Source organism: Heterodontus francisci, chromosome 36, assembly GCF_036365525.1.
Source record: "Heterodontus francisci isolate sHetFra1 chromosome 36, sHetFra1.hap1, whole genome shotgun sequence".
Classification (NCBI taxonomy): Eukaryota; Metazoa; Chordata; class Chondrichthyes; order Heterodontiformes; family Heterodontidae; genus Heterodontus; species Heterodontus francisci.
This window is the reverse complement of record NC_090406.1, coordinates 12,897,905-12,921,862: the sequence shown is the minus strand read 5'-3', so window position 1 is coordinate 12,921,862 and position 23,958 is coordinate 12,897,905. Positions and strand designations below refer to the sequence as shown.

The window sequence follows — 23,958 nt, the reverse complement described above, 5'->3', positions numbered from 1 at the left end:
TCGTATGTTTGTATGTTCCTTTGCTTAAGTGATTGATGTCTAACAAAATCATTACTATAGCAGAGAAAGGCTCGGGCTTTAAAATAATGTGCCAATATGGAGGGTGTTTTGCATTTTCAGAGGTGCTGTTGTTCAGATGAGACAACTTAGATCCCCTCTGGTGGTTCTAGTGGATGTTAAAGGTTACGGCCTAGAAAGGTGATGGTGCTGTGCCTGTTTACCAGGTGCTAAACGGGTACCTAAGCCTGCAATATGGCTGGCAGGGAGCGTATGCTCATTACAAGCTGGAGATCACTAGGAAACAGTGAGATCAGAGTGGGGCATAAACAGCCCAGGAGAGAGAGAGAGCGAGCGTGAGTTCACCAGGAAACAGTGAGATAAAAGCGGGGAATAAAGAGCCTGGGAGAGAGAGCGCGAGCTCACCGAGGAAAAGTGAGATCGGAACGAGGCTAGTTGCTGCTGACACCTGTCTTCTGGCATTCTGAAAGAAAAATCAAGGTTTGACATCACAGGGAAGCAGATAGGTGATTGGCTGGGTGTGACTTCAAAGCTACAAAAAGCACGAGAGGGGAGAGAGAGCGGTGAGGTACAGAGAGCTAGTCAGTGAGTATCTGGTGGGTATTTTCTTATTTTCTTTTTTCTGCTGATTTTTTTTCTCTAACATTTAAGTCTATCTACTAAGTAGAAGCTAAAATACTAATAGGTGGTTACTCATTTGTTTGTTTTATACAAAAAAACATTTTATTGTGTTTATTAAACTTCCAATTTTAGTGCAGTAATAAGTAATTCGAGGCATGGCAGGGCTGCTCACACCCATCAAATGTACATCCTGTTCCATGTCCTGGAAAACTACTTGTGCAGAAAGTGCCACCAAATGCAAAAACTCAAGCGCCGTATCTTGGAACTCGAGGAGCAGCTGGTGTCACTGAGGTGTACCCACGACAATGAGAGATATATGGATAGCACATTTCAGGAGATGGTCACCCCGCAGCTAAAGAGAGCACAGGCAGTGAGGGACTGGGTGGCTGTCAGAAAGACAAGAAGGACAAGACAGGTAGTGCAGGAGTCCCTGGAGGGCATCCCACTTTCTAACTGCTATTATGTTCTGAGTACTGATGGGAGAGAAGGTTCCTCTGGAAAGTGCAACAAGAGTCATGACCAGAGCACCATGGCTGGCTCAGCTGTGCAGGAAGGGAGGAAAAAAGATAGGAGAGCAATATTGATAGGGGATTCTATAGTTAGGGGAACAGATAGGTGTTTCTGTGGTCACAGATGTGATTCCAGGATGGTATGTTGTCTCCCTGGTACAAGAATTATGGATATCAACGAGCAGCTATCGAGCATTCTGGAGGGCAAGGGTGCACAACCAGAGGTCATGGTGAGGTGAGAGTGACTACCCTTGACATCAAGGCAGAATTTGAATGAGTATGGCATCAAGGAGCCCAAGTAAAACTGGAGTCAATGGGAATCGGGAGAAAACGCTCCGCTGGTTGGAGTCATACCTAGCAGAAAGGAAGATGGTTGTGGCTGTTGGAGGACAATCATTGCAGTTCCAGGACACCACTGCAGGAGTTCCTCAGGGTAGTGCCCTAGGCCCAGCCATCTTCAGCTGCTTCATCAATGACCTTCTTTCAATCATAAATTCAGAAATGGGGATGTCGCTGATGATTGCAAAATGTTCAGCACCATTTGCGACTCCTCAGATACTGAAACAGTCTGTGTAGAAATGCAGCAAGACCTGGACAATATCCAGGCTTGGGCTGATAAGTGGAAAGTAACATTCGCGCCACTGTCAGGCAACCCCCCACCACCACCACCCCCCCCATCCCCACCTGCCAAGACTGAGGCACACATGATTTCGCCACATGAACATTAAAACGTAAAATTGCAAGCCCCTGACTGGAAAGACATTTGCATAGTAACAGATAGTGGTGGCTCAAGGGACAAAGGACCATGCCCTGACATGTTCAACCAACAATGGACTTTTGATTACTAGATGTTGAAGGTGGGAGAGCTAGCATTCCAGGTTGACTGCTAAGATAGCAGAATCCACAAACACAGAAAAAGTGATCAGACCAGTTTTAGTCACATGACTGCCTGACTGTTGGAGTTTTGAATTTGAACTTCCAACAAGGAATTTGAAATCAGAAGGCACACTTCTCCTAGACTGAGAACATCTCTCTCCTGTCTTCTCTCATCGCACTTTCACCAGCTTCAGAAACCATTGAAGACACATGAACACCAAGAGAGAAAAGTCTCCATGCTGCACCCCAATGAGAAGTAAGAGCTGTCTACAATCAAGGCCTCTATGGCATGCTGGAAACACAGAAACAGTAACAAGAAACTCTTCTGATATTGCCTCAAATGGCTCCATTTTATTTTTTTTCTGCTCTTTTCTGTCCCTATTTGCGTGTGTATATCGCGTGTGCATGCTAAGGTGGGAATGTCGTATATCCAAAGGCGTCAATCATATTAGAGTTTAAGTTTAAGGTTTAATAAATTTCACCTTCCTTCTTTAAAATGAAGAAAGCCTGTTTGTCCTCATTTCTTTGCCTTATAATTGGAAAGCTGTGAACAAGGATTCACAAAGGGGGAGCTCAGAACACAGTGTGTTTAAAATTAAACCCTGTTACAATAAGACCAGGTGAAGATAGTAACAGACCCCTAGACACCTTTTTCACCTGGTCGTAACACCACACAAGTGCCAGGCAATGACCATCTTCAACAAGGGAGAACATAACCATCTCCCCTTGACAGTCAATCGCATTACAATCGCTGAATTCCCCACTATCAACATCCTGGGGGTCACCATTGACCAGAAACTAAACTGGAGTAGCCATATAAATACTGTGTCTACAACAGCAGGTCAGAGGCTAGGAATCCTGCAGCGAGTAACTCAACTTCTGACTCCCCAAGTCTGTCCATCAACTACAAGGCTCAGTCAGAAGTGTGATGGAATACTGTCCTGGATGGGTGTAGCTCGACACCATCCAGGACAATGCAGCCCACTTGATTGTCATCCCATCCACAAACATTCACTCCCTCCACCACTGACGCACAGTGGCAGCAGTGTGTATCATCTACAAGATGCACTGCAGCAACGCACCAAGGCTCCTTAGACAGCATCTTCCAAACCCGCGACCTTTACCACCTAGAAGGACAAGAGCAGCAATTGCATGGGAACATCACCACCTGCAAGTTCCCCTCCAAGCCACATGCCCTCCTGACTTCGAACTATATCATCATTCCTTCACTGTCACTGTGTCAAAATCCTGGAACTCCCTTCCTAACAGCACTGTAGGTGAACCAACCCCCCCCCCCCCATTGACTGCAGCAGTTCAAGAAGGCAGCTCACCACCACCTTCTCAAGGGCAATTAGGGATGGGCAATAAATGCTGGCCTTGTCAGCGATGCCCACATCCAATGAATGAATAAAAAAAGAAATTGGTAACAATGATATCGGTAGACAAAGGGATGAAGTCCTGCAGGCTGAATTTAGGGAGTTAGGAAAGAGATTAGCAAGCAGGACATCAAAGGTAGTAATCTCTGAATTACTCCCAAGGCCGTGTGCTAGTGAGTATAGAAATAGCAGAATACACCAGATGAAGGCGTGGCTGGAGAGATGGTGCAGGAAGGAGGGCTTCCGATTTCTGGGGCAATGGGACCAGTTCTGGGGAAGGTGGGACCTGGACAAGCTGAACAGTTTACACCTGAACAGGACTGGAATGAATATCCTTGCAGGAAGATTTGCTAGTGATGTTGGGGATGGTTTAAACTAGATTGGCAGGGGATGAGAACCTGAGGGCAGTTTCAAATAGGACAAATTCAGAGCAGGGAAAGGGAGGCAGAAAACTAGCAAGTGACTCTGAAAGACAGAAGACGCAAAGGTTAAAAAATGTACAGCACAGGAATTTGGCAGTGTTCAGAGGTATTTATTGAAATGCAAGGAGAACAGCAAATAAAGCCAATGAGCTGAGGGCACAGATAGACACATGACAGCATGATATTATTGCTATAACTGAAATTTGGCTTAAAGAGGGGCAAAAATGGCAGTTCAACATCCCTGGACATAGAGTTTTCAGGCAGGATAGAGAGGGGGGATAAAAAAGGTGGGGGTGTAGCATTATAGGTTAAAGACTCGATTATAGCTGTGAGGAGGGATGATATGCTAAATGAATCATCAAATGAGGCCATATGGGTTCAGCTCAGAAATAAAAAAGGGGGAGCCACACTAATAGGATAAATACTGCGAGGGAGATAGAAGAACAAATATGTTGGCAAATTTCTGAGTGCAAAAATAATATGGCAATAATAGCTAATAATACCCTAAAATCAACTGGGATACAAATAGTGTGAAGGGCACAGAAGACACAAAATTCGTGAACTGCATTCAAGAGAACTTTTTTAGCCAGCACATAACAAGCCCAACAAGAGGGGGCACAATCCTAGGTTTAGTCTTAGGAAATGAAGCTGAGAAAGTGGATGAAGTAGCAGTGGGTGACCATTTTGGAGATAGTGGCCATAATACAGTTAAATTTAGCATTATTATGGAAAAGGACAAAAATAGGACAGGAGTAAAAGTTCCAATTGGGGGAAGGCAAATTTTAGGAAGCTGAGAGGTGATCTGGCAAAAGTGGACTGGATACAGCTACTTGAAAGACAATCAGTGGCAAACCAATGGGAGGCATTCAAAACGAGATTCTACAGGCACAGTGTCCCCACAAAGAAAAAGGGTGGCACTGCCAAATCTAGAGCCCCATGGTTATCTAGAAGCATACAGGGTAAGATAAAGTAGAAAAAGAAAGCTCATGACAGTCACAAAAACTTAATACTTTTGAAAGCCTTGAAGAGTACAGAAAGTGCAGGGGTGAAGTAGAAAAGGAAATTAGGAAAGCAAAGAGAGGAGATGAAAAAATATTGACAGGAAAAAATCAAGGAAAACCCAAAAATGTTTTATCAGTAGATTAAGAGAAAGAGGATAACTAAGGAAAGGGTAGGGCCTATCAGAGATGTACAAGGAAAATTATGCATGGATGCAGAAGATGTGGGCAGGGTTCTTAATGAGCATTTTGTCCTCACAAAGGAGAGGGTTGATGCAGACATTGTAGTTAAAGAGGAGGAGTGTGAAATATTAGATACAATAAGCATAATGAGAGAGGAAGTACTAGAGACTTTTCTGACATCCATGAAAGTGGATAAATCACCAGGGCCGGATGGATTGTACCCCAGGCTGTTAAAGGAAGCCAGGGAGGAAATAGTGGATGCTCTGAGGATCATTTTCAAATCCTCACTAGATACAGGCGAGGTACCAGAGGATTGGAGATCTGCGAACTTTGTACCATTGTTTAAAAAGGGTACGAGGGAATAGGCCAAATAATTATAAGCCGGTGGTGGGCAAATTATTAGAATCAATTCTGAGAGATACGATAAACTGTCACTTAGAAAGGCACTGATTAATCAGGGATAATCAGCATGCATTTCTTAAGGGAAGGACGTGTCTTACTAACTTTTTTGAGGAAGTAACAAGGAGGATTGATGAGGGTAGTGCAGTGGATGTTGTCAACATGAATTTTTGTAAGGCATTTGACAAGGTCCCACATGGCAGACTGGTAAGAAAATTTAAAGCCCATGGGATAGAGGGGAATGTGGTGAATTGGATCCAAAATTGGCTCAGAAACAGGAAACAAAGGGTAATGGTCAACGGATGTTTTTGTGAATAGAAAGTTGTTTCCAGTGGTATTCCACAGGACTCAGTTGGGTCCCTTGTTGTTCGTAGTATATATTAATGATTTGGACTTAAATGTGGGAGGCATGATTGGGAAATCTGCTGATGACACAAAAATTGGCCGTGTAGATTAGATTAGATTAGAGATACAGCACTGAAACAGGCCCTTCGGCCCACCGAGTCTGTGCCGAACATCAACCACCCATTTATACTAATCCTACACTAATCCCATATTCCAACCAAACATCCCCACCTGTCCCTATATTTCCCTACCACCTACCTATACTAGTGACAATTTATCATGGCCAATTAACCTATCAACCTGCAAGTCTTTTGGCTTGTGGGAGGAAACCGGAGCACCCGGAGAAAACCCACGCAGACACAGGGAGAACTTGCAAACTCCACACAGGCAGTACCCGGAATCGAACCCGGGTCCCTGGAGCTGTGAGGCTGCGGTGCTAACCACTGCGCCACTGTGAAGAGGATAGCTGTAGACTCCAGAATGATATCAGAGGTTTGGTTGATTGGGCAGAAAAGTGGCAAATGGACTTCAATCTGGAGAAGGTAATGCATTTAGGGAGGGGAAACAAAGCAAGAGAATACACAATAAACGGGAAGATATTGAAAGGGGTAGAAGAAGTGAGAGGCCTCGGAGTGCATGTCCATCGGCAGGACAGGTAGGCAAAGTGATGAGGAAGGCATATGGGATGAATTCTTTTATTGGCCGAGGTATAGAATATAAAAACAGGGATGTAATGCTGGAACTGTATAAAACGCTGGTTGAGCCACAGTTGGAGTATTGTATACTGTTCTGATTGCATACATTACAGAAAGGACATAATGGCTCTAGAGAGAGTACAGAGGAGAGTTACAAGAATATTGCCAGGGCTGGAAAGTTGCAGCTATGAGGAAAGATTAGATAGGCTGGGGTTGTTTTCCTTGGAACAGAGGAGGCTGAGGGGTGACTTAATTGAGGTGTACAAAATTATGAGGGGCTTAGAGTAGACAGGAAGGACCTGTTTCCCCTAGCAGACAGGTCAGTTACCAGGGGCACAGATTTAAGGTGATTGGTAGAAGGGTTAGAGGAAAAACTGGTGCTGGTTGTGTGGAGTTGCAGCATGTTCTGTTTTTAGGGCAAGGCAGATTCAATAGTAACTTTCAAAAAGGAATTGGAGAAATACTTGAACGTAAAATAATTGCAGGGCTATGGGGAAAGAGCAGTGGATTGGGATTAGTTGAAAATCTCTTTCAATGAGCTTGCACAGGCAGGATGAGCTGAATGACCTCCTTCTATGCTGTATGATTCTATGATTCTGTATTCTGTCAATGTTTGTCTATCACTATCGGCCAGTAGGTGCATGAGAGTGGCCTGTGCACGCTCTGGGCTGAATTTTGTGGAGTCGGCGGGGCTCCCGATGCTGAGCTGAAAAGATGAGGGGAATCCTGCCTCGACCCTTTGGAGCCTCTCCAGTGCAATTTAATGGCGCTTGACACTTAACGGCCCAGCACCGGGAACCCAGTCCGTTTAAGGACAGGGGTCCTGCCTCCCAGAGCTGCCAGCCAATCAGCAGTATCGACAGTGCCACTGGGAATGCTGGCAACTGCTGCTGCCACTACACCAGGGACCAGGCCCTCTAGGCCCTGCCGAGGGGTCGGGAGGAGGGTGGTCGTTGAGGACAGGGGGTGGTGTTCGTGGAAGGGTAGCGTGTGCCACTAGGGGCCTTCTGTGGGCTACTAGAAGCAGCTAAGGGGAGCTCACAGCAGAAAATCTGAGACGCTCCCATATAAGTTAAATGATAAATTAGAATACATTAGTGTAATCCAGATATTGGAGTATTGCTCTGGATATTAAATGGAAGATGGTTGGAGCCTGCGGTTTCTTTGTAAAAACTGAATTCATGATTGTGTTGTCCTCATAAATAATACCACAGAACCACTAAAGTACTCTGAAGGTATTTGCTCTTTTCAGTTCTCTTCAATTGATCAGATTATTTGGGTGTTGTTCAGTCAATTCTGCTAACATCACTGAACAGGTTTTTGGGTGGAGCTCCTTGGACCCCAGGTGATCCGTGCTGTGACCCCAGAGGGTTCACTGAGAGTGTAGTGATATTTGGAGGGGTGTCCCTCAGAGTGTGGGGATGTGTGGAGGGGTGTCACGGAGAGTGTGGTGATATTTGGAGGAGGGGTCTACACAGAAAAGTTTGAAATCAATTGCACTAAATGTTGGAGTAACAACTGTTGTCCAAGGTTATCTTCAGTCAGATGGGTCTGTCAAATGTTCTATTAAATTCCTTTACTGGTAGCATTTGGAAGTATGCGGCAAGAATATGATGCTTTTAATGCTTCAAAGTAGATTGGCTCCCATCCCCCTCTCAACACACACAAACTATAGGCTTGGCAAAAGAAAATTTATGTTTTAACATCAGAAGCCACTTAGTGTCATCGGAAGTTAATGGAATTGTTCAGCCAGTGTGGCCACCCTCAAAAGACAGAGAATGTGAAAGTAATGGCTCAATTATGTAGCACTCCTGCTTACAGCGGCTTCCACCTCAGCAACTACATAGTAATATAAATTAGACAAAGCCAATTCAGCAACACATATACAAGATGTCCTTCCTAAGCTCTCTGAAGGTAGCATTAATACTGCCAGCACATCTAAATACAGTTGCTATTCATCTTTTTCTAGCTATTCAACTCCCTCCCCCCTTTCCCATTGCTGGAGCCTCCCTGCCCCTTGTGGACAGTGTAATAACCATAAGCGAAAGCCACAAGTTAGAACTATCCTGATGTCTCAGGTTTAAAGTCTGTGGCCATATACCCTTGGCTTTAGAAGGCTGCATTAGGGAGGAATGCAGAAATTGGGGCAGATTCCAGTTGTGATGAGCCCGTTTTTTATTGTTGAAATTTCCTGCCCATTTGGGAGTGGGTGCATTGAAAGAAGAAATTACATCATGTGTTGTCCTTCTCACATTTGTTCCCATAGAGACAATGGTCCCTAGAGATCTCTATGCACCTTTGGTCTCCATCATTTCTAAAGACACTGGAGGCAATTCCATTTTTCCCTAATGAAATTGGTCATAAATGGATCAATTGTTGATTGCTGCACAGAAGTGGGCTTCTCAATACAAGGGGCCAATTTTTGTTCTTCGAGTTTCTTCAATCCTGTACCATTATGCTGTTATTGAGCACCACTTCGAGCTGTGAGGTAGGTAACCCAATTACATCATTAATGGTGTGGGTACCCACCCAATTCATGTAAATGCCCCTGATCCTGGAATGTGGGGAAGAGTGAGGGGTGGAACCTGTGGATAGAATATTTTCTGCCCCACTCCAGATCTTCCCACATTTGACCCCCCTCTCTCTGAGCCTTATAAGTCAGCGATATAGGACTTCAATGAACCAGATGCTCAGTTGGTCCTAGTGTCTTTGAGGTAAGAAAGTAAAAAATGGCTATCGTGGAAACTCTACTGAGGGTGCATGGAGGCCAGGTGAGGAGAGAATCAGGCTTAGCTGTCATATCCTCTAAGGACAGCCATGCTGACTGCCAAGTCTCACATGTGAACAATGGCAGGGTGTGAGAAGATGTCTGGTGTTGGTAGAACCTCCGCCCAGTGAGACACCTTCAGGTAGGGAGGAGAGAAAACTGAAGAGAAAAAAAAAGTCACATCAATCAAAAGTTATAAATCTCATTCATGTGTAGTTGTTTATCTGTTGCTACCAATATTGTGGATACCTACATGCATCCTCTGACCTCAATTCCACACAAACACAATTCCAAAAACACTTTACACCAGCATAATTAATTGATGTAAATACTTTGTTACATTTCCAGAACAGTAACAAAGCAAGCAACAATGGGAAACTTTTTGGATATGAAACAGCTATTCAGCTTCAATTAGTGTAATAAGATCAGTCCTGAGAGCGACTGCATTGATTGGTTGGCTTCATCTATATGACCTTTCAATCGAATCACTACCTGGGCAATTTTCTATTATCTGTATGATTTGTTCCCTCACTTCTTCAATGTCAATTGGTTTTAGACTTGGGTCTAACTTTCAACATGCTGTTGTGTTAAACTTTGAGCACAAACCTTCAGATCATCACAGGACCAAGTAGCAAGATTCTCACCTTCATGTCCAAGGTCTCTGTCTCCAGCTTGGACAGATGACAGGAGTTGTCCTCCAACTCACGCCGTAGGTGAGAGTTCTCTTTCCTAAGTGCCTCAACCTGCTTCACCAGATGGTCGTAGGAAGATATAGGCCCAGACATCCTGAGTTCCTCCAACACCTACACAAGAAAATTGTTTCAATACTAATTTCAAAGCAAGGGGTTCGGGGGAAAGGAAAGTTAATCATTACCCAAGAGGTTTGGCATGAATGCAAGAGCATAAAATGTTAGGAACTCACTCAACTCATATTTCATTATATAGTTTAAATTCATGAGTTGAAGACTTGACTGCAATGAGCTGGTATTGATTCTAACAAGTCTTGTGTCCTTTCCCCTTTCTCTCTTGAAAGTGGTGACTCATGTAACAGTGCAATTCAACAAGCTTTCCGCTACCTGACCCAAAGGGCATTCGCTGCGGGTAAGATTCTTCATTGGGTGTCAATCAACTATTCACCATGGTGGAGATCATAAACAAGCCTAATCCTAATCTCATCCAACATCCACAAATCCAGCACTAGCCATTGGGGAATAATCAGGAGTGGAAAGCCTGAATGTTACAGTACCACCGACGCAGCTGTTATGACAGGTGAGGCAGGATCTAGGGCTGCCCTCTCAGCCTTTTTCTGGTTTGGCCATAACAGGGTTTAATTTTTTAAACACCGTGGTTTTAGCTTCCCCTCAGTGAATCCTTGCTCACTGCTCTCTAATTGTAATGGCAAAGAAATCAACCAGACAGGTTTTCCCAGATTTAAACAAGAACGGTGTAAGTTTATTAACCTTAAAACTCTAAATCAGTTAAAACTACTGAAAATACGTGACACGACCATGCTAAAATGCATACGTGATAAACACACACACAAATAGAGACAGAAAGAGAGCAAGAATCAAAGGGGAAATGTTTGAAACAGTAGATGGAATTTAGTTACTGGTTTTGGATTGGATGTAAAGTCTTTGACTGAAGTTAAGTCTTGCAGTTCTCGTTGGGGCCCAGTGCACACTTTCAAACTTGTTTCACTGGTCTCCTGTCTTGAGGCTTAAGTTACTTTCATGGGTCCCTGGAACTTTGCGTGAGAGAGAGAGAGACAGAGAGAGGGAGAGGTGCTTTTTTCTTGAAGTTCACTTGCAGTCTCTTCCAAAACTACTCTGTGTGCAGCACAATTCAAAAAACCCCAGGTTGGCCAGCAGGTTAGTCATGTGAGTAGCTCCTGACTTGGAACAGCCTCTCCTGCGAGGTTCGTGAATTCCTTCAAGCTTACTAGACACTCTCAGTGCAGGGTGGCGGTTTGGGGGGGCGGGGCGGGGTGGAATGCTGGCTCAATTACTCTCAATGTCTCTTGATCATGACCATTGACAAAAATCCATCTGGCGAATCAGGGAATACTCCCATTGTCTTCTTCATGCAACTGTCTTTTAGAATGCAAATATGCAGCCAAGTTTTCAGCCACTGTTGTGATCTTTTTAAACAAGTTAGTTCAAGTCCAGTAACAGTTCAAAAATAGTGTTCCATATGACAAAATTAATATGCCTCATTTTGGCAGGTGTGGTTTCCATCACACAGTACATTTACCTACTGAGCCACCTAGACAAATATATTTCATAATTGGATAGAGGTCGTCATGATATTTTAAGTGTGACAGTACCATCCCATAATTTTTTTTAAACACAAGTTATTCTCAAAACTTATGATTGTGCAACAGTACAAATTTAAAGAGATACCTTGGTCTTGAATGGCCTTCCAAGGCAATGACAGAAAAAAGAACTCTTATTCGAAGGTAATATGCACCAAATCAGTTGGAAGACAGCACGTCCCCTTTAACACTCCTCTAACGCTGGGGTGAACACACTCAACACATCATCTGTACACATGTCAACTGCTGCCTCTCAGCACCAGCTGTTGCTTCTTTAAACCTTTCACAAAGTATCCGAGTTCTCAACTTATGTGTCATGAATTCAATCTCTTATATAAAACACCTTTCAGGATAGATTTGTCCTGAACAAGTAACCTCCCTATCCCAGTAACCTTCCACAGCCCTGCAACCCTTTGAGAAATTTATTATTGACAGAAAGACTTGCTTTTATGTCATATCTTATTGTGTCTCACAGAAGCACTTCAAAATGCATCAAACACCATGAAGGAATTTGAAGTGCAGCGACTACTGTTATGTGGGAAAATACAGTAATTGTTTTGCGTACAGTAAGATCCTATAACCACATTGTCCTAGATTTTGCTCCAGGGTAGGAGTGCTGATGAATACAATTATCCATTTATGTGGACGTCGTAATTCAGTGGCAACGAGATATTTCACTATGGATGTGTTGGGAGAGTCAAAACCGAGCCCAAGGCTGTCCTCACCAGGCATTCACATACTTTGGATAACAGCACAGGTCAAGAGAAAGGAGCAGGTTTAATTCTCCCCTTCTTTAGCTCAGAGCACTGGGGCCAACTGAAGTTTTTTTTATTTTTTCGTGGGATGTGAGCATCATTTATCGCCCATCCCTAATTGCCCTTGAGAAGGTTGTGGTGAGCTGCCTTCTTGAATCGCTGCAGTCCTTGGGTGTAGGTACACCCACAGCACTGTTAAGAGGGAGTTCCAGGATTTTGGCCCAGCGACAGTAAAGTAACGGCGATATAGTCCCATGTCAGGATGGTGTATAGCTTGGGGAGGAACTTACAGATGGTGTTCCCATGCATTTGCTGCCCTTGTCCTTCTAGGTGGTAGAGGTCATGGGTTTGGTAGGTGCTGTCAAAGGAGCCTTGGGGAGTTGCTGCAGTGCATCTCGTAGATGGTACACACTGCTGCCACTGTGTATCAGTGGTGAAGGGAGTGAATGTTGAAGGTGGTGGATGGGGTGCCAATCAAGTGGGCTGCTTTGTCCTGGATGGTGTCAAGCTTCTTGAGTGTTGTTGGAGCTGCACCCATCCAGGCAAGTGGAGAGTATTCCTGACTTGTGCCTTGTAGATGGTGGACAAGCTTTGGGGAGACAGGAGGTGAGTTACTCGCTGAAAAATTCCCAGCCTCTGACCTGCTCTTGTGTCCAGCTGTTGCCCTGCTGAGATCATAGACTGGCAGTTGGAATTGGGACCTTTGGTTTTTGTTCTTCCTGCAATTTTCCCATTTTCCTTTCAAAATTTTATTCCCGAATAAAGACGTCTGCTATTGCCATTCTGATACTGAATGCTGAAAGTTCAGGATCCCTGTTACACTCCCAAAATCCTATTGTCTGGAGAGTGTTAAGTCACAGATATATAGAACTATAGATTCATTTTCCCCAAGAATAATAGGAACTGTTATTATCTTCCAACACGACAAGCAGAATGGAAACCTTGTTATTTTTATTGCTGTCTCATCCAAACATGAGTGAAAGGGAGTAAACCAGATTTAATTTCAAAGCCAACACATAAAAAATGAAACGGCTTTATGTGGAGGAGAACAAATTCTGCGCTCAAGGTAATCAGCACAGATTTCCTTCAGGCCCAATGAATCACGATAGTCAAGGTGACTGCTTGGCCCACAGCAGACCAGACACCTCTGGTGTGCACTGATCTCCATAGCAACTGCTAATAGGAAATGGAATATAATTCACCAGCTAAGAAAGAATAGAACTCATAAATGAAAATGCAATGGCCATATATTGTATTTTTATTTACCGGGGGTGCTTGTACATAAATCAGCAGTTTTGCTAGAGCAATATTGTTTGCACATAAATAGGCGATGTAAACTTTCTTAGTGGATTGTTCATCATCAGGAAATGATTTCAGAAGCTGAAATGACTCTGATGGTTCCATTGATCTATGTTCCCTGAATGTGTATATTGCTGTTACGATGTAACACTCATTGTAGGCCTGGTTACAAGAGTTCAACATGATACAGATAAGAAAAGGAAGACCTGCATTTATATAGCACCTTTCATAACCTCAGGACATCCAAAAGTGCTTCAATCAATGAAATACTTTTGAAGTGTATTCACTGCTGTAATGTAGGAAATGCGGCAGCCAAATTGGTCCCACAAACGGCAATGTGGTAACGACAAAAGCAAAATACTGCAGATGCTGGAAATCGGAAATAAAAACAAAACGTGCTGGAAATACTCAGCAGGTCAGGCAGCATCTGTGGAGAGAGAAGCAGAGTTAACATTTCAGGTCTGATGAAAGGTCACAGACCTGAAACATTAATGTGGTAATGATGTTGGTTGAGGGATAAATATTTGGTCACGACTTCAGGGAAAACTCCCGTGCTCCTTGTCAAAATAGTGCCATGGGATTTTTCATGTCTGCCTGATAGGGTAGACAAGTCTGAAAAAGAGTGCCTCCAACAGTGCAGCACTCCCTCACTACCCCACTGGAATGTCAGCCTAGATTTTGTTCTCAAGTCTCTGGGGTGGAACTCAAACCCACAACCTTCTGACTCAGAGGCAAAAGTGCTACTGCTAAACCACGGATAACAACATGGAGAGGGAAGAATATAGTGCTTAGTTTCTTGCTGCGTTTGTGTGAGGAAGGGTCAGCACAAGTGATTTACACAGAAAGGGCTTTGAAATTTCACCTGGCTCAGCACAAGTATTATGAAGGGCAAATGTTACAGTAAATGCATAGCAATGAGGAAGAATGGCAACTAGGTGAAGTAGAACTGACCAAACTTTTTGCTATCTTTTCTCCTATGTGTGGGTAGTAAATATTGGAGAATGTTTGTACAGTCATATCCTTGTAGGAGGTAGCTACTGTTCTTTTGTTCATTTTTCTTCCTTGCCAACTTCATTGCTGCTATGGATAAGCCATGGCTGCTAGGAGGACAGTCTTCCAGTTCCTGCTTAACTTCTGATACCAATACTTCTCACCAAGAGTCAGCAGGTAGTCCAATTACTATTGGCAGAGATACACAAAGGTAACCACTTTCTTGTAGAGCAGGAAGCTCTCCCTCCACAAGGAATCTCCACTCACAACCAACTAGTAGAAATCTGGAATTTTCTCCCCCAACCTGTGGATGCTGGGACAATTGGAGCTTTAAGACTGAGATCAATAGGATTTTTGCTCGGTAAGGGTATCAGGCCCTGAACCAAGGCCAGTAAATGGAGTTGAGGTAGAGATCAGCTATGATCTAACTGAATGGCAAAGCAGACCCAATGGCCTATTCCCATTGCTATGTTCCTTTGACTGGAAATGGGAGATGATCTCATCAGACATATTACTGAATGATTTGTCTTCTGGCTACCTGTGAAACTCAAACACACCCATCGTCTGATAGAAGGCAAAATAGACTATGACTAAGCAATTCAAATAGTGCTTTACAGCTGTCATTATTTTCCCAACCATTCTTTTGGGCCTCCTTATCTCGAGAGACAATGGATACGCGCCTGGAGGTGGTCAGTGGTTTGTGAAGCAGCGCCTGGAGTGGCTATAAAGGCCAATTCTGGAGTGACAGGCTCTTCCACAGGTGCTGCAGAGAAATTTGTTTGTTGGGGCTGTTGCACAGTTGGCTCTCCCCTTGCGCCTCTGTCTTTTTTCCTGCCAACTACTAAGTCTCTTCGACTCGCCACAATTTAGCCCTGTCTTTATGGCTGCCCGCCAGCTCTGGCGAATGCTGGCAACTGACTCCCACGACTTGTGATCAATGTCACACGATTTCATGTCGCGTTTGCAGACGTCTTTATAACGGAGACATGGACGGCCGGTGGGTCTGATACCAGTGGCGAGCTCGCTGTACAATGTGTCTTTGGGGATCCTGCCATCTTCCATGCGGCTCACATGGCCAAGCCATCTCAAGCGCCGCTGACTCAGTAGTGTGTATAAGCTGGGGATGTTGGCCGCTTCAAGGACTTCTGTGTTGGAGATATAGTCCTGCCACCTGATGCCAAGTATTCTCCGAAGGCAGCGAAGATGGAATGAATTGAGACGTCGCTCTTGGCTGGCATACGTTGTCCAGGCCTCGCTGCCGTAGAGCAAGGTACTGAGGACACAGGCCTGATACACTCGGACTTTTGTGTTCCGTGTCAGTGCGCCATTTTCCCACACTCTCTTGGCCAGTCTGAACATAGCAGTGGAAGCCTTACCCATGCGCTTGTTGATTTCTGCATCTAGAGACAGGTTACTGGTGATAGTTGAGCCTAGGTAGGTGAACTCTTGAACCACTTCCAGAGCGTGGTCGCCAATATTGATGGATGGAGCATTTCTGACATCCTGCCCCATGATGTTCGTTTTCTTGAGGCTGATGGTTAGGCCAAATTCATTGCAGGCAGACGCAAACCTGTCGATGAGACTCTGCAGGCATTCTTCAGTGTGAGATGTTAAAGCAGCATCGTCAGCAAAGAGGAGTTCTCTGATGAGGACTTTCCGTACTTTGGACTTCGCTCTTAGACGGGCAAGGTTGAACAACCTGCCCCCTGATCTTGTGTGGAGGAAAATTCCTTCTTCAGAGGATTTGAACGCATGTGAAAGCAGCAGGGAGAAGAAAATCCCAAAAAGTGTGGGTGCGAGAACACAGCCCTGTTTCACACCACTCAGGATAGGAAAGGGCTCTGATGAGGAGCCACCATGTTGAATTGTGCCTTTCATATTGTCATGGAATGAGGTGATGATACTTAGTAGCTTTGGTGGACATCCGATCTTTTCTAGTAGTCTGAAGAGACCACGTCTGCTGACGAGGTCAAAGGCTTTGGTGAGATCAATGAAAGCAATGTAGAGGGGCATCTGTTGTTCACGGCATTTCTCCTGTATCTGACGAAGGGAGAACAGCATGTCAATAGTCGATCTCTCTGCACGAAAGCCACACTGTGCCTCAGGGTAGACGCGCTCGGCCAGCTTCTGGAGCCTGTTCAGAGCGACTCGAGCAAAGACTTTCCCCACTATGCTGAGCAGGGAGATTCCACGGTAGTTGTTGCAGTCACCGCGGTCACCTTTGTTTTTATAGAGGGTGATGATGTTGGCATCGCGCATGTCCTGGGGTACTGCTCCCTCGTCCCAGCACAGGCATAGCAGTTCATGTAGTGCTGAGAGTATAGCAGGCTTGGCACTCTTGATTATTTCAGGGGTAATGCTGTCCTTCCCAGGGGCTTTTCCGCTGGCTAGGGAATCAATGGCATCACTGAGTTCCGATTTGGTTGGCTGTATGTCCAGCTCATCCATGACTGGTAGAGGCTGGGCTGCATTGAGGGCAGTCTCAGTGACAGCATTCTCCCTGGAGTACAGTTCTAGGTAGTGCTCAACCCAGCGGTCCATCTGTTTGCGTTGGTCAGTGATTATGTCCCCCGATTTAGATTTGAGGGGGGTGATCTTCTTGATGGTTGGCCCAAGAGCTCTCTTCATGCCATCATACATTCCTCTGATGTTTCCGGTGTCTGAGGCCAGCTGAATATGACTGCATAGGTGTTGCCAGTAGTCGTTTGCGCAACGCCTAGCTGTTCTTTGTGCAGTACTTCTGGCTGCTTTAAGTGCTGCGGATGTTAAATCGCTGGGGGCTTTCTTGTAGTTCAAAAGTGCAATGCGCTTAGCGGCTATGACAGGTTCCAGCTCTTCATTATGAGATTGAAACCAGTCTGCATTTCTCTTCGCACTTTTGCCGTAGGTGGTCAAAGCTGACTCATAGATGGCGTCTCTGATGTGGGCCCACTTGGTCTCAGCATCCCCTGTGGGAGTGTTTTGAAGGGCTGTTACAAGTGAATTTAGAAATTTTTGTAACAGCTGTGGGTGAGAAATTCTGCTCGTGTTGATGCGCGGGTGGCCCTTCTGCTTGGAATGATGCAACTTCTTTGGTCTGAGTCTAACCTTGCTGCACACCAGGGAGTGGTCGGTGTCGCAGTCCGCACTGTGGAAGCTGCGTGTGATTTGAACACTGTTTAAGGCGGCTCGCCTTGTGACAATGAGGTCTAGCTGGTGCCAACGACGTGATCTTGGGTGCCTCCATGAAACCTGGTGACAGGGTTTAGTGTGAAAGAACGAGTTGGTGATGCAGAGGTTATGATAGGTACACAACTCAAGCAGTCTCTGCTTGGATATTACAATCTACACTTGTAGATTGTAATATCCAAGAAATACTGGAAATACTGAATGAGGAGTAGGTGGTGGCGTAGTAGTATTATCACTGGACTAGTAACCCAGAGGCCCAGGGTATTTCTCTGGGGACATGGGTTTGAATCCCACCACAGCAGAAGGTGGAATTTGAACTTAATTAATAAATGTGGAATTAAAAGCCAGTCTAATTATGGGCATGAAATCATTGTTGTAAAAACCCATCTGGTTCACTGCCCTTTAGGGAAGGAAATCTGCTGTCCTTACCTGGTCTGGCCTACATGTGACTCCAGACCCACAGCAACGTGGTTAACTCTTACATTCCCTCTGAATTGGCCTAGCAAGCCACTCAGTTGTACCTAACCGCTACGAAGTCAATAAAAAGGAATGAAACCGGACGGACCACCCGGCATCGACCTAGGCACCGGAAACGACAACAGCAAAGCCAGCCCTGTCGACCCTGCAAAGTCCTCCTTACTAACATCTGGGGGCTTGTGCCAAAGTTGGGAGAGCTGTCCCACAGACGAGTCAAGTAACAGCCTGTCGTAGTCATACTCACAGAATCATACCTTACAGACAATGTCCCAGACACTGCCATCACCATCCCCGGGTATGTCCTGTCCCACCAGCAGGACAGACCCACCAGAGGGGGTGGCACAGTGGTATACAGTAGGGAGGGAGTTGCCTTGGGAGTCCTCAACATCGACTCCAGACCCCATGAAGTCTCATGGCATCAGGTCAAACATGGGCGAGGTAACCTCCTGCTGATTACCACCTACCGCCTTCCCTCAGCTGATGAGTCAGTATTCCTCCATGTTGAACACCACTTGGAGGAAGCACTGAGGGTGGCAAGGGCACAAAATGTACTCTGGGTGGGGGATTTCAATGTCCATCACCAAGAGTGGCTTGGTAGCACCACTACTGACCGAGCTGGCCGAGTCCTAAAGGACATAGCTGCTAGACTGGGTCTGCGGCAGCTGGTGGGGGAACTAACACGAGGGAAAAACATACTTGATCTCGTCCTCACCAATCTGCCTGCTGCAGATGCTTCTGTCCATGACTGTATTGGTAGCAGTGACCACCACACAGTCCTTGTGGAGACAAAGTCCCGCCTTCACATTGAGGATACCGTCCATCGTGTTGTGTGGCACTATCACCGTGCTAAATGGGACAGATTTCAAACAGATCTAGCAATGCAAAACTGGGCATCCATGAGGCACTGTGGGCCATCGGCAGCAGCAGAATTGTACTCAACCACGATCTGTAACCTCATGGCCCGGCATATCCCCCACTCTACCATTACCATCAAGCCAGGAGACCAACCCTGGTTCAATGAAGAGTGCAGGAGGGCATGCCAGGAGCAGCACCAGGCATACCTCAAAATGAGGTGTCAACCTGGTGAAGTTACAACACAGGAATACCTGCATGCCAAACTGCGTAAGCAGCATGCGATAGACAGAGCTAAGCGATCCCATAACCAACAGATCAGATCTAAGCTCTGCAGTCCTGCCACATCCAGCCGTGAATGGTGGTAGACAATTAAACAACTAACTGGAGGAGGTGGCTCCACAAATATCCCCATCCTCAATCTTGGGGGGAGCCCATCATATCAGTGCGAAAGATAAGGCTGAAGCATTTGCAACAATCTTCAGCCAGAAGTGCCGAGTTGATGATCCATCTTGGCCTCCTCCTGAAGTCCCCAGCATCACAGATGCCGGACTTCAGTCAATTCGATTCACTCCGCGTGATATCAAGAAACAACTGAAGGCACTGGATACTGCAAAAGCTATGGGCCCTGACAATATTCCGGCAATAATACTGAAGACCTGTGCTCCAGAACTTGCCGCACCCCTAGCCAAGCTGTTCCAGTACAGCTACAACACTGGCATCTACCCTGCAATGTGGAAAATTGCCCAGGTATGTTCTGTACACAAAAAGCAGGACAAGTCCAACCTGGCCAATTACCGCCCCATCAGCCTACTCTCAATCATCAGTAAAGTGATGGAAGGTGTCATCAACAGTGCCATCAAGCGGCACTTGCTTAGCAATAACATGCTCAGTGACGCTCAGTTTGGGTTCCGCCAGGGCCACTCAGCTCCTGACCTCATTACAGCCTTGGTTCAAACATGGACAAAAGAGCTGAACTCAAGAGATGAGGTGAGAGTGACTGCCCTTGACATCAAGGCAGCATTTGACTGAGTATGGCATCAAGGAGCCCTAGCAAAACTGAGGTCAATGGGAATTGGGGGAAAACCCTCCGCTGGCTGGAGTCATACCTAGCGCAAAGGAAGATGGTTGTGGTTGTTGGAGGTCAATCATCTGAGCTCCAGGACATTACTGCAGGAATTCCTCAGGGTAGTGTTCTAGGCCCAACCATCTTCAGCTGCTTCATTAATGACCTTCCTTCAATCATAAGGTCAGAAGTGGGGATGTTCGCTGATGATTGCACAATGTTCAGCACCATTCGTGACTCCTCAGATACTGAAGCAGCCCGTGTAGAAATGCAGCAAGACCTGGACAATATCCAGGCTTGGGCTGATAATTGGCAAGTAACATTCACGCCACACAAGTGCCAGATAATGACCATCTCCAACAAGAGAGAATCTAACCATCTCCCCTTGACATTCAATGGCATTACCATCGCTGAATCCCCCACTATCAACATCCTAGGAGCTACCATTGATCAGAAACTGAACTGGAGTAGCCATATAAATACCATGGCTACAAGAGCAGGTCAGAGGCTAGGAATCCTGAGGCGAGTAACTCACCTCCTGAGTCCCCAAAGCCTGTCCACCATCTGCAAGGCACAAGTCAGGAGTGTGATGGAATACTCTCCACTTGCCTGGATGGGTGCAGCTCCAACAACACTCAGGAAGCTCGACACCATCCAGGACAAAGCAGACCCCTTGATTGGCACCCCATCTACAAACATTCACTCCCTCCACCACCGACGCACAGTGGCAGCATTGTGTACCATCTACAAGATGCACTGCAGCAATGCACCAAGGCTCCTTAGACAGCACCTTCCAAACCAGCGACCTCTACCACCTCAAAGGACAAGGGCAGCAAATACATGGGAACATCACCACCTGCAAGTTCCCCTCCAAGTCACACACCATCCTGATTTGGAACTATATCGCCGTTCCTTCACTGTCGCTGGGTCAAAATCCTGGAACTCCCTTCCTAACAGCACTGTGGGTGTACCTACCCCAAATGGACTGCAGCGGTTCAAGAAGGCAGCTCACCACCACCTTCTCAAGGGCAATTAGGGATGGGCAATAATGCTGGCCTGGCCAGTGACGCCCACATCCCATGAATGAATAATTTTTAAAAAGGAGAGAAAAGTAAAACTTTTTTTGGTACAATTCTGCCATCTTGTATCTGTGATTTTCTTCTGAGTAAAGTGTTACACTGGGAAAAAGTATATTGTTGCTGAGTAAGCTATAGTTAAATCCAATCTTGAATTATGCAAATTGATCCAAATGTCAGTTTTTCTGTCACGTAGAATGTACTGATTCAGTCCATCACATTGGATCAAAGTCTAGTTATAAGGCATTTTTCCCGTCAGTCCTGATCTCTCCACTAAACTTCACCAATGCTCCCCTCTCTTGTCTAAAACCCTGTTACTTCATACCTTGCTGACTTCTACAAGCTCTCTGTGATCTCAATACATTGATTTCAAAATCCTTCTCTTTTACTTAAGAATTGTTCCATAGCTTTGCCCCATCTTGTCTCTGTAATCTCCTCCTGCCCAAGTTCCACTTCACACCCTCTGTCGTACATCCTCCATTCCTCTGCTCCACCATTCAGAGTGAAGCCATCAGCCTCAAGATGCTGCTTGAATCTAAAATTCTTTTCCTAAACCCTTCTGTTGTACTCCAGGCTTCAAAACCTTTCCCAATGACAATTACTTCCATTTATATAACACCTTCAACTTAAAAAATCCCAAGACACATTAAAAACAGAAATAGGCAAAGGAAGTGGGCAAAGGACTCTTGTAACCTACAAAAATACAGAGAAAAAGGCCCTGATCTTTACTGGGGCAGGATTTCCAAGCCTGGGAGAGGGAGTTTTGGTTCCCAAATGCTGTGGATTTTTAACTCCACAGAGGGGCGTACCTTTCTCAATAGGATCCCCACTTGGAAGCTAGCCCGATTGATGGGCTTGGCTCCCTGTTGGGCAGGGAGCACTGCACCAAAGGCTGCAGTCCAGGAGCAGGTAGGTGAGAAGTTATGCTTTAAATATACAAAGCCCTGTCTAGACCCCACCTGGAGTAATGTGAGCAGTTCTGGGCACCACACCTTAGGAAGGCTATTTTGGCCTTTGAGGAAGTACAGTGTAGATGTACCAGAATGATACCAGGACTCCCATGGTTAAATTAGGAGGAAAAATTGCACAAACTTGGGTTGTATCCCCTAGAATTTAGGAAGGGATGATTTGATCAAAGTTTTCAAGGTATTAAGGGTAACAGAAAGGGTAGATAGAGAGAATATATTCCTGCTGGGTGGGGGGTCTAGGACTAGCATTGTCTTAAAATTGGAGCTAGTCCTGTGTTGCTGAGAGTCCGCTCTGCATATCTTATAATCATTTACTGTGCAATTGCAGCCAAAGAGGATAATAAAACACACCGCCACGATTGTGATGGAATATTTTCCCCTCGGGTCGCTGTATCAATATTAAATGCACAGTCATTCCCTCAGCTGTATCCAACAGCTAATTTCATACATTCTACATGAATTGCACAGGGCAGCTTTCTGTGCTGTCCTTGAAGTTTTTATTGCTAATCTGAGAACATAAAGATCAAGAAACTATAGCAGTCGTGCTATCACGGCCAATTATCTCCATCCACACTACTTGTTTCATTATTTTCTCTTTTCTTGGAGATATTATAAATCAAAACATCTGGTAATGAGGTCTGGGACTAATAGCCTTTTTAGAAAGAGCTATTTTTTTGGCTGCATATAGAGGCACCACTGTTGCTGGCAAGAATGGGGGTAATTGGTGAAATTAGGAAATACGTCTACACACAAATGGTGGTAGAAGTCTGGAACTCTCTTCTGCAAATGGCAATTAATGCAAGATCAATTGTAAATTTTAGGTCTGAGATTGACAGGTTTTTGTTATCCAAAGGTATTAAGGGATATGGAGTTAGGTCACAGGTCAGCCATAATCTCAATGAATGGTGAAACAGACTTGCGGGGCTAAATGGCCTACTCCTACGCCCATGTTTCTATATTTCTATATGCCCTGCTGCTGGTGTAGAGATCGCGAGGGATGGATGGGCAGGGTTAAGTCACCATCCCATTGCTGTGCACTGATTGGCTGCTGGATTTCCTACATTATAACAGTGCATACACTTTGAAAAGTACTTCACTGGCTGTAAAGCACTTTGAGACTAAGGTCATGAAAATCCAACTTTCTTTTTATATATTATTTATATACACAGAGAAGTAGGTGTGATATCTATGATATATATTAAGAATATTTACAAACACACATACACACACACACACACATTGCCCATCGTACTTCAAATTTCACACACTAAAATGTAAGAAAAAGAAAAACCAGTCATTTAGTCATTCCCGATTGGGTTTCCGACCTCGAGAATTTGACCTCTCTCCAAGATCAGGAAGTAGGGATTTACAAGGAAGCTGCCAACCTACAGAAACATTCCTCTGCAATTAGCCTCCACTTGGCCTCAGGATGTGCTAATTTATACCATTTCGCCACAGGGAGTACCTGAATAGTGGCCGATAAAGGGACAGGTCAGGTTAAAAACAAATACAGCTCAGCAAACAACACACCCATGCTCCAGACAAACATGTGAGCACAGGAGCTCAGCTAGTTTCATTAATTACCATTTGCAAAAGCAAATATTTATTTTTTCAGAATTGCAAAAATCAGTTCCTGTTAGGGAGAGATTGTCATTATTTTCTCAAGAGTATCAAGAGCAGCGATACAGAAACATTATGTAATGTAAATGATATGTAACAAGGTGAGGGAGGAGAGGAGGGAGGGAGGAGTGAGTGAGTGCGTGCATGAGTACCAGACATCCTTTTGA

At 45.0% G+C, this 23,958-nt stretch overlaps 1 protein-coding gene across 2 annotated transcripts in view; it reads right to left on the bottom strand.

Moving 5' to 3' along the window:
- apc2 (APC regulator of WNT signaling pathway 2) overlaps positions 1–23,958 on the bottom strand; it is a 193,718-nt gene that overhangs the window by 122,984 nt on the left and 46,776 nt on the right. For both annotated transcript variants that reach the window (XM_068016183.1, XM_068016184.1), the window contains exon 2: positions 9,854–10,012. In XM_068016183.1, coding sequence (XP_067872284.1) covers positions 9,854–10,012 — 159 coding nt within the window. The remainder of the gene's footprint in view (positions 1–9,853; positions 10,013–23,958) is intronic.